The sequence below is a fragment of the Ipomoea triloba genome, chromosome 2 (genome assembly GCF_003576645.1).
Source record: "Ipomoea triloba cultivar NCNSP0323 chromosome 2, ASM357664v1".
Classification (NCBI taxonomy): Eukaryota; Viridiplantae; Streptophyta; class Magnoliopsida; order Solanales; family Convolvulaceae; genus Ipomoea; species Ipomoea triloba.
The window spans coordinates 20,785,587-20,799,312 of NC_044917.1; the positions used below are offsets into that span (position 1 = coordinate 20,785,587).

A 13,726-nucleotide genomic window follows, 5' to 3' on the forward strand; every position below is an offset into this window, starting at 1 on the left:
ACCAGCATCTTTTTGTTCATAGTCAAGTGAAGAAGATCAGGCAACAAGAGTCGGAGAGAAATATAGTGGAAAGCTGGTTGCCGGGGGATACAAGAACGGAGGTCATGACTAGGCAGCATTCAAGATCACGCCTTGGGCTTATGACTGCCCAAGCAGTATCTGTTGCGGTGTCGGTGATGGAAGAAGGTTGGTGATCTGACTAGTGGAATCTCTTGGTATGCATAATATCTACTGCAGATAGGATTACTAGGGTTTGGGTTTGAGGTTTTGTTTGCCCCGTGTAAATATCAGTATGAATTTGGAGTCTTGGATATAATATTTGGCAGTCCTCTATTTTGATTCATATTGGAATGTTGGATGACTGGTGTTTATGTGCCTATTGTGCTGTGAATAAATCCAACCAATTATTAAAAAAAATAAAAAATAAATAAAAAGAGCAATAAGACATGAAGGCTACTTAGTATTCATGTAATATGTTTCAAAACAGCCTAGAACCATAGGCTTCTTATGTCAAAATGTAATCCATGTTGGAGCGTTCATATTCAGCAGAAATATTTAAATGCCATCTAATTTTAACTACAAATCTTGTGTAAATACATCATAGTGAAATTAGAGAGAAGTAAAGAAACTCATGCTTTAAATTGAAGTTTACCTTCACGAGTCACCATGGACATTCTGAAGTAGGTATCTGGCATTCTGTAGAAGAGCATCAGCCTCCTCATTTGAGGCATCAAGCAAGCGCAGCTCCTTGATTTCCTCCTGCCATTTTTCCATCTGCTCCTGGTGTATTCTGCAAATGAACAGCAGAGATAGTTCCTTGCCAAACTCACAGTCAAGTTTTCAGCAATTAGATGGGAAAAGCACTTGCATCTATACTACACAGCACTTACAAAATCACTCGTTCTTCAAATTCATTGCTTACTTCCTTCAGCATGGACTTCCCTGATTCAAGCATCTCAGACACCTTCCCAGGATGATTATTGTAGACATGTAAACCAAACTTGCATTAGCTTAAACTAACATATAAAGCCATTACTAGCATGGTTTAGCATCACAAACTTATAAATAACTTCTTTAAAATGATTCAGACCATTTTTTCACCACCATTCATCAAGGAATTCAAGAAAGGGATTTTCTTTATCTTTGAATTTTCTCAGTTTTTTACCCTGCAGAAATGGTAGTATGGGGTTTAAAAGAAGAAAAACATACCAGCTGAGTAAATCTATTGATCTTTTCTAGAATTTGAGCAATCTCTAGTTCCACTTGTTCAGAAGCCATGGTGTTTGTTTCAGCTTCCTCTTCAGCAACCTTTGCAATAGCACCTTCAGACTCATCCATTTCCTTCACCTAATTACGGTTATATTGCAGTTGCTTAAAAAATCTGAAAAATAATTTGTTCTTTGTATTCATCATATTGAAAAGGCTGAAAGCTAAGAACATACAGAAGGTTTCATACGTTTCTTTGAGATTTCAATTCCTTCAGCTTCCATTCTGAATTGTATGCCTGCTTGAGTACAGGTAATTATGACACATTGCCAAAATTGAAAGTTTTTACAATTCTGATAAGGATAAGTTGAAAAACTACTAAAAGATTTATCTGTCATTAGGATATTTACCCAATGGAATAAACTATAAGATAGAGAAGACGACAAAAGTCAAATTATTCTAACTTGTATTTGATAAGATAAAGTTAAGAACATGCAGCTAAAAAACCAAGAAAAGCCATTAAGTCCATCAGCTTATGACAAACACTCTAAACTCAGGATGAAATATGCCTTGATTATCACTACTGGTCACATATCACAAAGATCTAAGGCAAAATTTGATCAGAAATAATATTGAATACTATAAATCCATTACTTTAGCACAGACACAAAATAATTCCAAAGAAATAAAGGTAGATAGTTTACCTAGACATACTCAACTCCTATCCTAAAAATTAAAATATCACCCCCTCCTCTGCTCTATATTCAATGTTTTACCATTATAAACAATGTGAATGGCCTAGTGCTTAACTTACTAATAAGCTAATTAAACAAATGGCGTGTCAATACTTGAGCTATAAGATTAGTGAATTAAAATGTAAAATCACAGACTATATGACATTAATCAGTTAATGCTAATATAAAATCCACCTACAAATTCAAAGTTGATACAGCACATATATAGGTTAGCAGTTCCACATCTCATCAGCAGTTTCAATGTTTCACAGTTACACAAGAGATGATGATCAAATGCAATGATCCAATTGATTACAAAAGCGCTGATTAAATAGCAGAATCTAATACGACTGTGCATATAACAGATCTCACCTGAGAGCCCCGCGATTGACCTCAAATTTGCGTTGTCTCTTTCAAAATTTCAGGCAATAATTCCAATTATACTGCATCCAGATGAAAATCGAGTACGAAAATCCGCATATAAAAATGCAAATAATCACAAAAATAGCCAATGCTGGTCTATTCTTGCGCATAAACCATGAATTATGAGTTTTAAAAAAAATGCAAAAGTATAGCGAAATAAACATTTTAGACAACGAATACCTCCGATCTGAAATGACCTGAAAACGCTGTAGTGTTCCCGAAATCTGTGAAAGGGAAGAAGAAACTCCTAAAAATGTAAGTGTAATTTGTAAGAAAATTGAAGAATTAGCTGCGAGCTCTACGCTTACGAAGTACGAACTGCAGAGGAACTCCGGGATGGTATGGCTCAGCTCTACGGAATTGAATAAAGATGGAGATGAATCGCCGCGGGAATTATGAATATTTGGACTTGGGCCTTTTCCCTCGACCCAGTAACTATTTCTGGGAAACAAGGCAAACTATCAATAGTTATTGGGCAAATTATTGTTTGGAACTGTGGATTGTGGTCCAACACACGGTCCAATATACATTTTTATAACACATAAAATATATTATTCTAACACATAAAGTATATTATTTTGACACATAATGTGCATTATCTTATCCTAAAAGTTTTATTATTCTAACTTATAATGTGCATTATTCTAACACATAATGTACACTATTCTAACACATAATGTACATTATTTTAACACATAATGTACATTATTCTAACTCATAAACTTCAGTGAAATTGTTTTGGACCGTGGTCACTATACTATGGACCAATGTCCACATTGCATTGCACACCCTAATTCAAAAGGATACTCATATTATGTGTCTGCAGTGAACATATTATATGTACCTCAATTACATTATTATGCACCTATAAATAAATTGAAGATACATAGTATGTTAACTGCAAGTACATAGTATGTTAATTGCATGTCTATAATATGTTAGCTACATATCCATAATATATTAATTGTAGTATATACATAATTTATTAGTTGAAGGCACATAATATGTTAATTGCAAACAAATAACCGAAATTTTGTTTTGGACTAGGGTTCACAATGCATGGTGGACCTTGGTCCATGGTATAACAATTGGGGAAATACTTCCTAACAATGATCATACTATGGACCAAAATTCATATTATAAGGTAGACTACAGACATACGTTTAATTTTAGTATAATAAATATTCATTTTTAGTGCATTACATGTTTATTTGTTAAAAGTTTATTTTTAATGTATTGCATGTTCCTTTTTAGCATACTACCTAAAGATGAATGCATAGTACATTAACAATAGTATATTACAAATTAACATTTATCAATCATCTACATTTTTAAGATAGACCATGCCCCACAACCCACACTATAGTTTGCCCACTTTTTAACCTATTTTAATATTTAAGTAAACATTTACTCCATTTTTTTTTATAATAGTAAACGTTTACTCCATAGTTACTAATGAACATGTTATTGTAAGAAAAATTAGTACGTCACTTGTACGATTCACGACAATATTTTAAAAATTTTATAAATTAAAATATAGATAATTGATAAGTGCTCAAAAATGCACATATTTTCATGAGCTATTTCGTATTAATTTGTATCTATTTCTTGTTTATATTGATTGAATTTGGTGCTTAGTTTTTTATCATTTGGTTTTTAGATACTTCTAAGAAATAATGGTAAAATATGATAATTCGCAACTTCCACTTCATACATGCTGATATTTATTCCTACTTTTAATGCTTTTCATGTACTCCATCATTCTCCCTTCCCTGAAAATGACTCGCCTTTGAGTCATCGGAATACAATGGGCGTAATTGGAGAAATATTTGTAGATATCGAAAACATTGAAAGTTTTTGAAATATTCCACCTGCCCAGAAGATCAATCACATAAATGTTGTAATTTATTTTCTTGATTACTTTGAAAGGTCCATACTTCTTTGGGTTGAACTTATGAAATGATCCAGGTAGCAATCATTCCTTGCAAATATACACTATGACTTGGTCACCAACATCAAAGATTTGTCTTTGCCTTCTTTTATCTGCAATAGTTTTGAACTTGGCATTTGTTGCTTCGAGCTTAGTCTTAACTCTTTCTTGGACATTAGTAATATGCTCTGCAAATTTTTCTGCCGCCAACGAACATGAATTCAATCTTGGTAGGTGGAGTAAATCAACTGCATTCATAGGTTGCTTCCTAAACACCACTAAGAATGGTGATTGACCTTTGGATGAATGGACACTACTATTGTATGCAAACTCAACAAGTCCCAACACAAAATCCCATTGCCTCACATGTTTTCACAAACACATCGTATTAAGTTTCCCAGAGTGCGATTCATCACCTCCGTTTGCCCGTCTGTTTGAGGATGAACTGAGCTATTAAACTTTAAACTAGCATCGAAGTGTCTCCATAGTGTAGTCCAAAATGGGATAAAAATTTAGAATCCCTGTCAAATGTGATTGAATGTTGAACACCATGAAAATGAACTACTTTTTGGAAAAATAGTTGTGCCACATGAACTGCATCAGATGTCTTTTTACAGGCAATAAAATGGGTTATTTTTAAAAATATGTCAACCACAACAAAGACGAAGTCTACACCTCGTCGTGTTTTTGAAAACCCAAGGACGAAGTCCATGGACAAATTTTCCCAAATATCTTCAGGAGTAGGCAACAGAGTGTATAAACCTGTGTTTTGTTAATGACCCTTAGTTGTTTGGCAAATTGAACAACACCGAACAAACATTGCCACATCACGCTTTAATTGAGGCAAAAGATAACGTTCCTCTAAAAATGCTATGGTTTTGTCTTGACCAAAATCCACACTTAAACCTCTAGCATGCAAATCACGGGTCAACTTTTCACTTAAGAATATCGGAGGAATGAAGAGTTGAGTTCCTTTGAATAAATAATCATCTGAAATATGAAGATCTTGAGAATGAACATGAAATACCGCTTGTCTCCATAGTTGGGTCACCATTGAGCCCTTTCGACCACGATACATCTTTTGTTTTGATGTTGGTGCCCAAGCTGCCACATGTGTTCCATCAATGGCGCCTATACATTTCTACAATAAAATTGTAATAATATTAACAACAACAACAACCACAATAATAATAATACCTCGAAATAAGGATACCATTTTGGATTCCGCAAGATTTCTGGTTGAACATGTCCTCTATTTTGTGGCTTAATGATATCATTCCCTAATCTTACAAGCGCTTGTATCGTGATCTTCACACATTTATGAACAGTTGCAGTTGAATGTTGAAACCTTTCAGCTACTATACGTTGTGTGCATGCTTGGCATAAAACATTAAGACCAATAGCCAATTATTCTTCTACACTAACATTTCTTGTATCCTTTAACACTTCATGTTTTTCAACCTCTACATAGAAGAAAGAATACATGTGGTTTCACCCTTAATTGTTCATAGCATTTTGTAGGGTGTCCAAATAATAATTCTTCCATGTATTGGTTATCTGTGAGTGCAGAGTTCTAACATGGCATCATGTCTACACTTTCCATTAGTAAACATGCAGTATTGAGGACAAACATGTGCCCAACTTGTCTCTTAACCTCCTCATATGAGTCATCTGAACTAGTTGAGTCATTCTCATCAGTTGTTGAGCTATAATACACATTGTCATGAGTAGTTGAGCTATAAGAAATATCATAATTGTTGTTTGACATTACCTGTCAAACACATATTAATACAAACACTTGCTCAACATATTACAATTTAAATAATAATAATAAAGTAGTAATAATACAACATGTCAACAATACTAAAGTACAGTTACTACAACACCTTGTAACTACTAGTAGGAGTTCTTATCACATAAGTAATTATAATATAAAGAACATGTTCATCTACTAGGAGTTCTGATCGCATAAGTAGTCATAATATAAAGAACATGTTCATCATACAAACAACAATTAATACAATACTTATTAGAGAGAGAGCAACCAGGCCAATTGCTTATCTTCGGGCATTGCAATAAAACCATTACGGTGAGCTTCAGACGTGGCAAGTTTTTCAAAAGCACGATTATAAGTTTTCGGGCTAAGAGTTGAAAATGTGTTTAGAATTTGCATACTTCTCGTCATACTATCAACATGGGTCATTCATGTACTCATTTCACTTGTAGATTCTTGTTGTTGCTGCCTACGTTGTTGCCTAAGTTTCTTTTCCTTTCGCTCCGCTCTCCTATCATGCAAATCTTCAGACATTATACCGTTGTACGACGCAAACGCACTAGCAAGTTGACCTTTCCAATTATTGTTAACACTCATTTTACCACTACCAGTCATCTCATCTGCATTTCTTTTGCCCTTAGAATTATTCCCACAACTTTTAAGTAGGTTGTCTGTGTCAGTTATCATAAAGTTATCTTCATTTTGTCTTTCCGCATTTGAGTCCATTGGTTGTTGCGTTGAAGGGTTCGCAAGGCCTATAGTAGCATAGTTGTTTGGGAAAATAAGACAATACATCTCATAATGTTTGCAACCTTGTTTGTATAGAGTTCTGTAGATCTTGTTTTTCTACAAAATAAAATAAACATCATTAGTGTCATCTTTAATATTATATAAAACTAAAATTCATACCTTGAAGAAACTAAAATCCATACCTTGAAGAAACTTTCCCAAACTGCATCATCTACTTCAGCCTTATTTGTTTCAGCATTGAATGTTAATCTAGTGTGGTTTAACACCTCTAAGAAGCGTCTATGTAAATCCTTGCATATGTTATACTTTCCACACAACTGAATACCGGTATAAACACATCCTGTTTTGTCTTTAAGCTCTTGACTCATTTCATTTCAGGAAGAGGACTTAAAAACAGGTTGTCTTTTAGGATGCTGTTTGATCTTATCGTATACAATATCAAGAAAACCGACCAGGGTATTATCCAACCACTTTGCATCTTCATCATGCGTATTCCGTAAGTTACTCATCTACAATTTTCATTAATTTTTCAACTAATATTCACAAAAATTAAACATACACAACAGAACTACAAAATGAGGTTCTCTGCTATCAAAACCTCATTTGAGGTTCTAATTTTAGAACCTCAAAATAAAGTTCTAAAATCAGAACCTTGTTTTGAGGTTGTGCCATCAAAATCACAAGCAGAACCTCAAAATGAGGTTCTAATATCAGAACTAATTCTGCTCAAAATATCAATTACTTGTTCAACACAAAAATGAGATATCAAAATCAAATTTCACAATTGAAGTTCTACAATTAAAATTATAATAACAGAAAAATGAGATATGATTCATCAAAATAAATAAAATAGGTTGAGATAATTACTTGTGGATTTGGACAAGATCTTACGGAAGATTTTGGAGAGTTTGTGTTGAGTTTTTGAGATGAAATGTTCACCGGAAAATGTAGGCTCACCAGACTAATGTGTGGCTTGACGGAGAGAAGGAGCAGCAGAAAAGAAGGCTTAAGAAAAGAAAGAAGGAGAGATGGAGAGAAAGGGCAGCGATGGAGATGAAGAGTGGCAATGGAGAGAAGGATCAGTGGGAGGTGAAGATCGGCGATGGAGAGAAGGAGCAGCGGGAGATGAAGAGCGGCGATGGAGAGAAGGACCGACGATGGAGAGCAACGGCGAAAGAAATGACCTAATCCTAAGAAAGGAAAAAAATGTGTTTAGCCTGATTCGAACCAGAGACCTCTATTAAAAAAACATTGTTCACACGCCTATTTCCATTCCTCCATTTGGAGAGAGCTGATTTTCATCTCTCCAAATTTGTATAGGATTTGGAGAAATGGAGTGGAGAATGGATTTGGAAAAATGAGTTTAGTAAACAACTTCTCCATTTTTCCTTTTTCCACTTCTTCATTTCTCCATTTTTTTTGGAAAACTCTCCATTTTTCCAAGTTAGTAAACGACCCCTTACTTTTTTGAATGATTCCCTTCCTTAACAACTCTGAAACCTTCTCATTCAAAATTTCATTTTCTAATGGGTTCAAACGGTAATGGGGTAGATTTGGTAGGCTAGCTCCGAGCAAAAAATATATCTGATGTTTAACATCCTGCAAAGGGGGTAAACCATATGGGAGATCCTCTAGTACCACCTCCAAAAATTCTTCCAGTAAGGCGTTTATCTCATGGGGTATAGTTCTGAGCACCTCTTTATGTTCTTTGGCCACTAGCAAAATAATGGTCTTGACTTCAGTGGCTTTTTGAATAAAATCCTTCCAATTGTTCGTGAGTGTAATGACACAAGTTTTCTATTTTTGTGCTTCATTCCAAGATATTGGAGTAATCACGATCTTTTTCCTTTTCCTTACAAAGAAATAATTATTTTGCCTACCATGATGTGTGGCGTAAACATCATACTACCATGATCGACCGAGGAGGATGTGACATGCGTCCATGTTAATAACTTCACAACCTATGATGTCTTGGTAACTCTACCCTATTGATATGAGAACATAACAAATCTCAGTTACTACTACAGAAGGTCCATCTTTAATCTATCCCATCTTGTAAGGTTTTGGGTGTGGTTCCGTAGGAAACCCAAGATAATGAACAAGGGACTTAAAGACAATATTATCACAATCGCCATTGTCAATTATCAATTTATAGACCTTTCCAAAAATACTGCAATGAGCTCGAAAATTTTTTTTACGTTGTGTTGGGTTTTTTTTTTCTTATGTAGTGAGTAGTATTCCTTGTAATATGCAACTTAGAGGCTCACCATCTTTTTCAGCAATTTTGACCTCCTCATATTGGATTTCATCTTCTCCCTTCACATGTTCTTCAACCATATTGACAATTTTACGGGCTCTATATTATTTGACCAATGCCCAGGCTCCCCACACTTTAAGTAATTTCTGGTCATAAGTCTTGCATAGAGATTTGCTGGGTTGATTTTAAGAGTAGACTCGCTACTAAACTTTTGAAGAGGCACTCGGGATGCTGCTTCATGCACTTGAGAAATCGGAGGCTGAGTGTTGTTGGCATAATTGGGGCTAGTAGTTCGTTGAGTGTTAATCTTAACTGAGTTGTTTTGTTGACAATGGGGTGTGTTGTTTTCTTGAATTTTTTTGTGTTAGGAGCATCTCTGCTCGAATAGCCATATTGTAGGCCTCATACACTGACCATACAAGAGCTAAAGGCATCCTTTCTTGAATATCAGTTCTCAACTCTCCTATGCAGCGAGCTATCTGTTGCTTAGGAGTTTCGGAAAGATTGCAACGAGCTCCCAGTTGAAAAAATTCCTCTATGTGTTCATTGACACTTTGAAGTCCTTGAGCACATTTTTAATACCTTAGAAAAAGGTGTTGCTGATAGTCAAGGGGTAGGAACCTTCCCACCAAAGTCTTTTTTATTTTTCTCTATGTTCAATTCATATAAGAAGCTTGCATTGTCTTTGCTGTTTATTTTGCATCGTTTCCCACCAAGTTGATGCCCCTCCCCGCAACTTACAAACTACATATTTTTCTTATTTATCTTCTGGAACCTCAAGCATATCAAGATAATTTTCCACCCCAGAACACTAATCTAAGAAAGCTTCCATGTCTAATTATCCATTAAAGGTTGGTAGTTTAAGTTTTGTTTGCATGGGTAGATTCTAACATGGGGCTTCATCTTCTGAATCCTCACTATCATTTTCTCATGGCTGGTTAACTGGAAGTCATTGATGTGGTTGGAAACGTGCTGCCAAGTTGATTGGTGAGTTTTGATTATTGTTGGCTACTGGAGGAGCTCTATTAACATCTAGTCGAAGGCTAATATTAGTGATAAGGGTACGAATGTCTGCAAGTTCATTGTTGACATTCCCCTCATGTGTATGAAATGCTGCTCAAATGGCATCCACACCTTGGTCACCACCAAGGGGTGGTTGTTTCCTTCGTTATTGCTTCCATTTCGTGACATTTTTGGGTTGTAACGAATGGAGAGGATAAAATCACAATCTTGTTTTTCACTATCTCTTTTATTACCTAGGAACTTAACAGGCTCTGAAACCAGTTGATCTAGAACAATAACAATGGAAAATAAAGAAATTCTTCAAATCACAAACTGATTACGTAACACTCCAAAGGATTCAAATTTATCAACTAATTGTTATTCTCACACAGTAACATGATTTAAATAAGAGACCAATGGAAAATGAAATACTAGAAACATTAAATGAATACAACAGGAAAAACAACAAAATTAAAGGAGACTGCAAATATTAAGGATAATAAAGACTATGGGTGACAAATTGGAAATGTGTGTGTTGTCAAAGATGTATTGTAGGATGTGATCCATGGGTTTGTATCGTTCTCAAAGGAAGGCAAATTTGGAAGCGTCAATTTGTGCTTAGGTCAAGGAATAGAGAATCACAATCCTCATGTACAAAGTCACAAAAATCAAGTACAATTGCGTCATGTTGTAGTATCAAAATTGAGATTGAAAGAAAGAATTTGGATTCAAGTAAAGAAAAGCTAGGAACGAGTTGCTATTTAGCCATGATGCATCATAGTGCTCTTTATGACTTAGGTTGATTGCATTGCAAGGTTGATATTCTTGAGAGGTTTTGCTAACACCTTTCTCCTTTCGGTCTACTAGGTATACTCTTGGTTTGGAGCACTTTCTAGGTGACCAAATACCAAAAGAGACATTTTCACAAACACCTTGCCTTCACCTCTTTCCCTACCTATACCTTTCGGAATCTAAGCAAGAAAACATCAATGATTTGGAGCTACATTGATTCTAGCAATTTCTTGCCTAGAGTCAATGCCTTAAACAATCTTAGAGGTGGCCATTCTCAAAGGACACATGCAATTCATCAATGATGACAAAAACATTTCATCAAGCCAATGTAATACAACCACCTAATTAAGAATTGAAGTTCACACTAGCAACATGTCTAAATTCACAACTCAATTCCTACATGAAAACCTAGCCACTCATTCTACAAATTGAAAGAAACATTTAACCTAGATTCAACAAATTGAAAGCAATTGAAATAAAAATCAAAGCAACGAAAGTAGATTACCTAGTGAATTGAAAGTAAAATCCAAATACACTTGTCTTCAATGTGATCCTCAAAGTCCAAATTGAGTAACTAGAGAATCTATGTTCTAAGTGTTGAAAGTCTAGGAAATTCTCTCACTACAAATGACTAACTCCTAAAAAATCTAAGAACTCCCTCCAAAATGTCTAATCCTAGTCTTAAATAGCCTTCCCTCCAAAGTATCATCTTTAAATTCCCGTTGAGCTCGATTTACGATCTGATCCACAAGCGTGGATCGCTCGTGGATTGATCACTTAACTTTCCCACTCTCTCATCCGCAATCGTAGATCGGGACGTGAAACTTTCTGTTCCCAATCCACGATCGTGGATCCTCTTGCTGTTGGGATCCGATTATGCTTCTTCTTCGATTGCTCTCGGTCAAATCCAAATGTCTTATCTTAAGCTTAGGACCTTCAAAAACCACTAAAGTGCAAGATATGATAGAACTTTGCAAACATTAGCACATTAGAGCAATTGTAACTAGAGCTGTCAAAACAGGATCAACCCGTCGGGTTGGGTCCGTTAACCCGTGTTTTTGGACGGGTTGGTTCGGAGAAATCCCAACCCGTCCCGTATTCGACCCAACCCGTTTAGCCCATATTTGATACGAGCTAAACGGGCTGAACCCGGGTAACCCACAGGTTGGCCCATTAAAAAAATAATAAAAAAAAAAACATGTTGCGCAATGCGCATGCATGCGTGAAGCAGACAAGCAGTGAGCATTCCACATTTTCCTTTTACGTTTTCCCATTTCCCCTACAATTAAAATCTAAATAGTAAATTCCTATCTCTTATCTCCCTAGTCCCTAAGTCACTCTTGGAAGTCTCAATGCGTCCCTGCCTTTTTGGTTCTCTAGCTCTCTCACTCTTTAATCTTTATGTATTTATTGAGTAATAATTTGTTGTTATTCTTGAATCTTATCGATTATTGTTGTGAATATAATTTCATTGGTTTGGTTACTGAATCTTGTTATTCTTGAATATTGTTGCGTGTTACTGTGTTAAAGTGTTGGTGTAAGGGTGTCAATGAGCAGTGAGTAATGTTTTTAAATTTTAATTAAAATTTAAACTTTTGTAGCAAAACATTTAAATAATTTTGTTTTATAAAAAATACAGGCTAACGGGCTAGCACGTTTAGCCCGTATACCACGAGCTGGGTTGGGAAAATCCTAACCTGTATGAAAAATGGGCCAGTCTGGCATAGTCTGGCCCATATTGACAACTCTAATTGTAACAAAAAATTAACCACAAAGGATAGAACTTTAGCACAAATCAACCCCTTTAAAACCCTTAGATATAGGTGTCTTTGGCACCTATCAATGGGATTCCAAGCCATCATACTATGAAAACTCTTCCACTTCATGCATGCTGATAATTATTCCTGCTTTTCATGCTTTTTAATTACTCCAAATTATAATGAGTTTTAATAAAATAATCTATTTGTTTGGTAATAAGATGGAATATAAATCTAAGTAAATAAATATATATGATATTGTTACATTATGTTTCCTAGCTCCAGACTAATTCTAAGCCCTAGAACCCTTACCCAAAGAGTTGCTGGATGAATCCAAGCCATATGGAATCAATTACCTCATTTACAATATTTTGTTACCACTTTACTTTTTTTTAATACATTAAGTATCCTAGATTATGTTAGACTAATTGTAAACTCCCAGAATCCATGTCCGCTAAGAGAGGTCAATTGGAGTCATCTCATTAATCTCCAAGTTCCCACTCTATACACTTTGCACACAATAGAAGTTTTGTTGATTTTTACAAGCTTATATAATTTGTCTATGCAGACAAAGTTCAATCAAACAAACCCCATCCAAACAACAGATTGGACGATAGGCTTTACACATCATTCCATATATTGAATGAATGTTCACCACTCATTGTGTTACTCACTACACTCTTTTCTTTTGGCTTATTCGTGTTTTCCCCGCGTGCCAGCAACTTTGCATTTTCATATTCTGAATTGGTGGCAATAAAGGAATAATGGTCAAATATATCATTGAATTATAGCACTACAAAAAAATGTCAAAGTAGTGACGAACAGTTTTCGTCGCTAAACAGGTGAAATCTGTCGCTAAATTGTTTTGCGACGGATTGCATCTGTCACTAAAATGAGCATCACTAGAACTCATTGATACAATTAGAGCTGTCAATACGGGCTAGCGGGGCGGGGCAGACCAAAGCCCGGCAAGCCGCGGGCCTAAACAGGACGGGCCAAAAAAGCCCGCTCCTTGGCGGGCTTGGGTTTTGCTGGCCCGGACCGCCTCGCCTTCGGCTCGCGGGCTAGGCGAGCCCCCCCCCCCCCCCCCCCCCCTTTTTT

At 35.7% G+C, this 13,726-nt stretch overlaps 2 protein-coding genes across 4 annotated transcripts; both read right to left on the reverse strand.

Annotated features, from left to right (window-relative positions):
- Window positions 1-440: 440 nt before the first annotated feature.
- LOC116010682 lies at window positions 441-2,777 on the reverse strand. Of its 3 annotated transcripts, none has more exons than XM_031250180.1 (7): window positions 2,672-2,777; window positions 2,544-2,587; window positions 2,313-2,383; window positions 1,457-1,504; window positions 1,210-1,347; window positions 891-964; window positions 441-790 (listed from the first exon to the last, which is right to left on the reverse strand). In XM_031250180.1, exons 5-7 carry the CDS (start codon window positions 1,336-1,338, stop codon window positions 655-657), a joined length of 339 nt encoding a protein of 112 aa, XP_031106040.1. In that variant the 5' UTR covers window positions 1,339-1,347; window positions 1,457-1,504; window positions 2,313-2,383; window positions 2,544-2,587; window positions 2,672-2,777; the 3' UTR covers window positions 441-654. The 3 variants fall into 3 exon arrangements, with proteins under 3 accessions (XP_031106040.1, XP_031106039.1, XP_031106041.1); XM_031250179.1 differs by having other exon boundaries at window positions 1,443-1,504; XM_031250181.1 differs by lacking the exon at window positions 1,457-1,504 and having other exon boundaries at window positions 1,210-1,381.
- A 3,332-nt stretch (window positions 2,778-6,109) lies between these two features.
- Window positions 6,110-7,954, reverse strand: LOC116011162. The gene is made up of 3 exons (XM_031250685.1): window positions 7,685-7,954; window positions 7,000-7,326; window positions 6,110-6,913 (listed from the first exon to the last, which is right to left on the reverse strand). Exons 2-3 carry the CDS (start codon window positions 7,183-7,185, stop codon window positions 6,497-6,499), a joined length of 603 nt encoding a protein of 200 aa, XP_031106545.1. The 5' UTR covers window positions 7,186-7,326; window positions 7,685-7,954; the 3' UTR covers window positions 6,110-6,496.
- Between the last annotated feature and the right edge of the window lie 5,772 nt (window positions 7,955-13,726).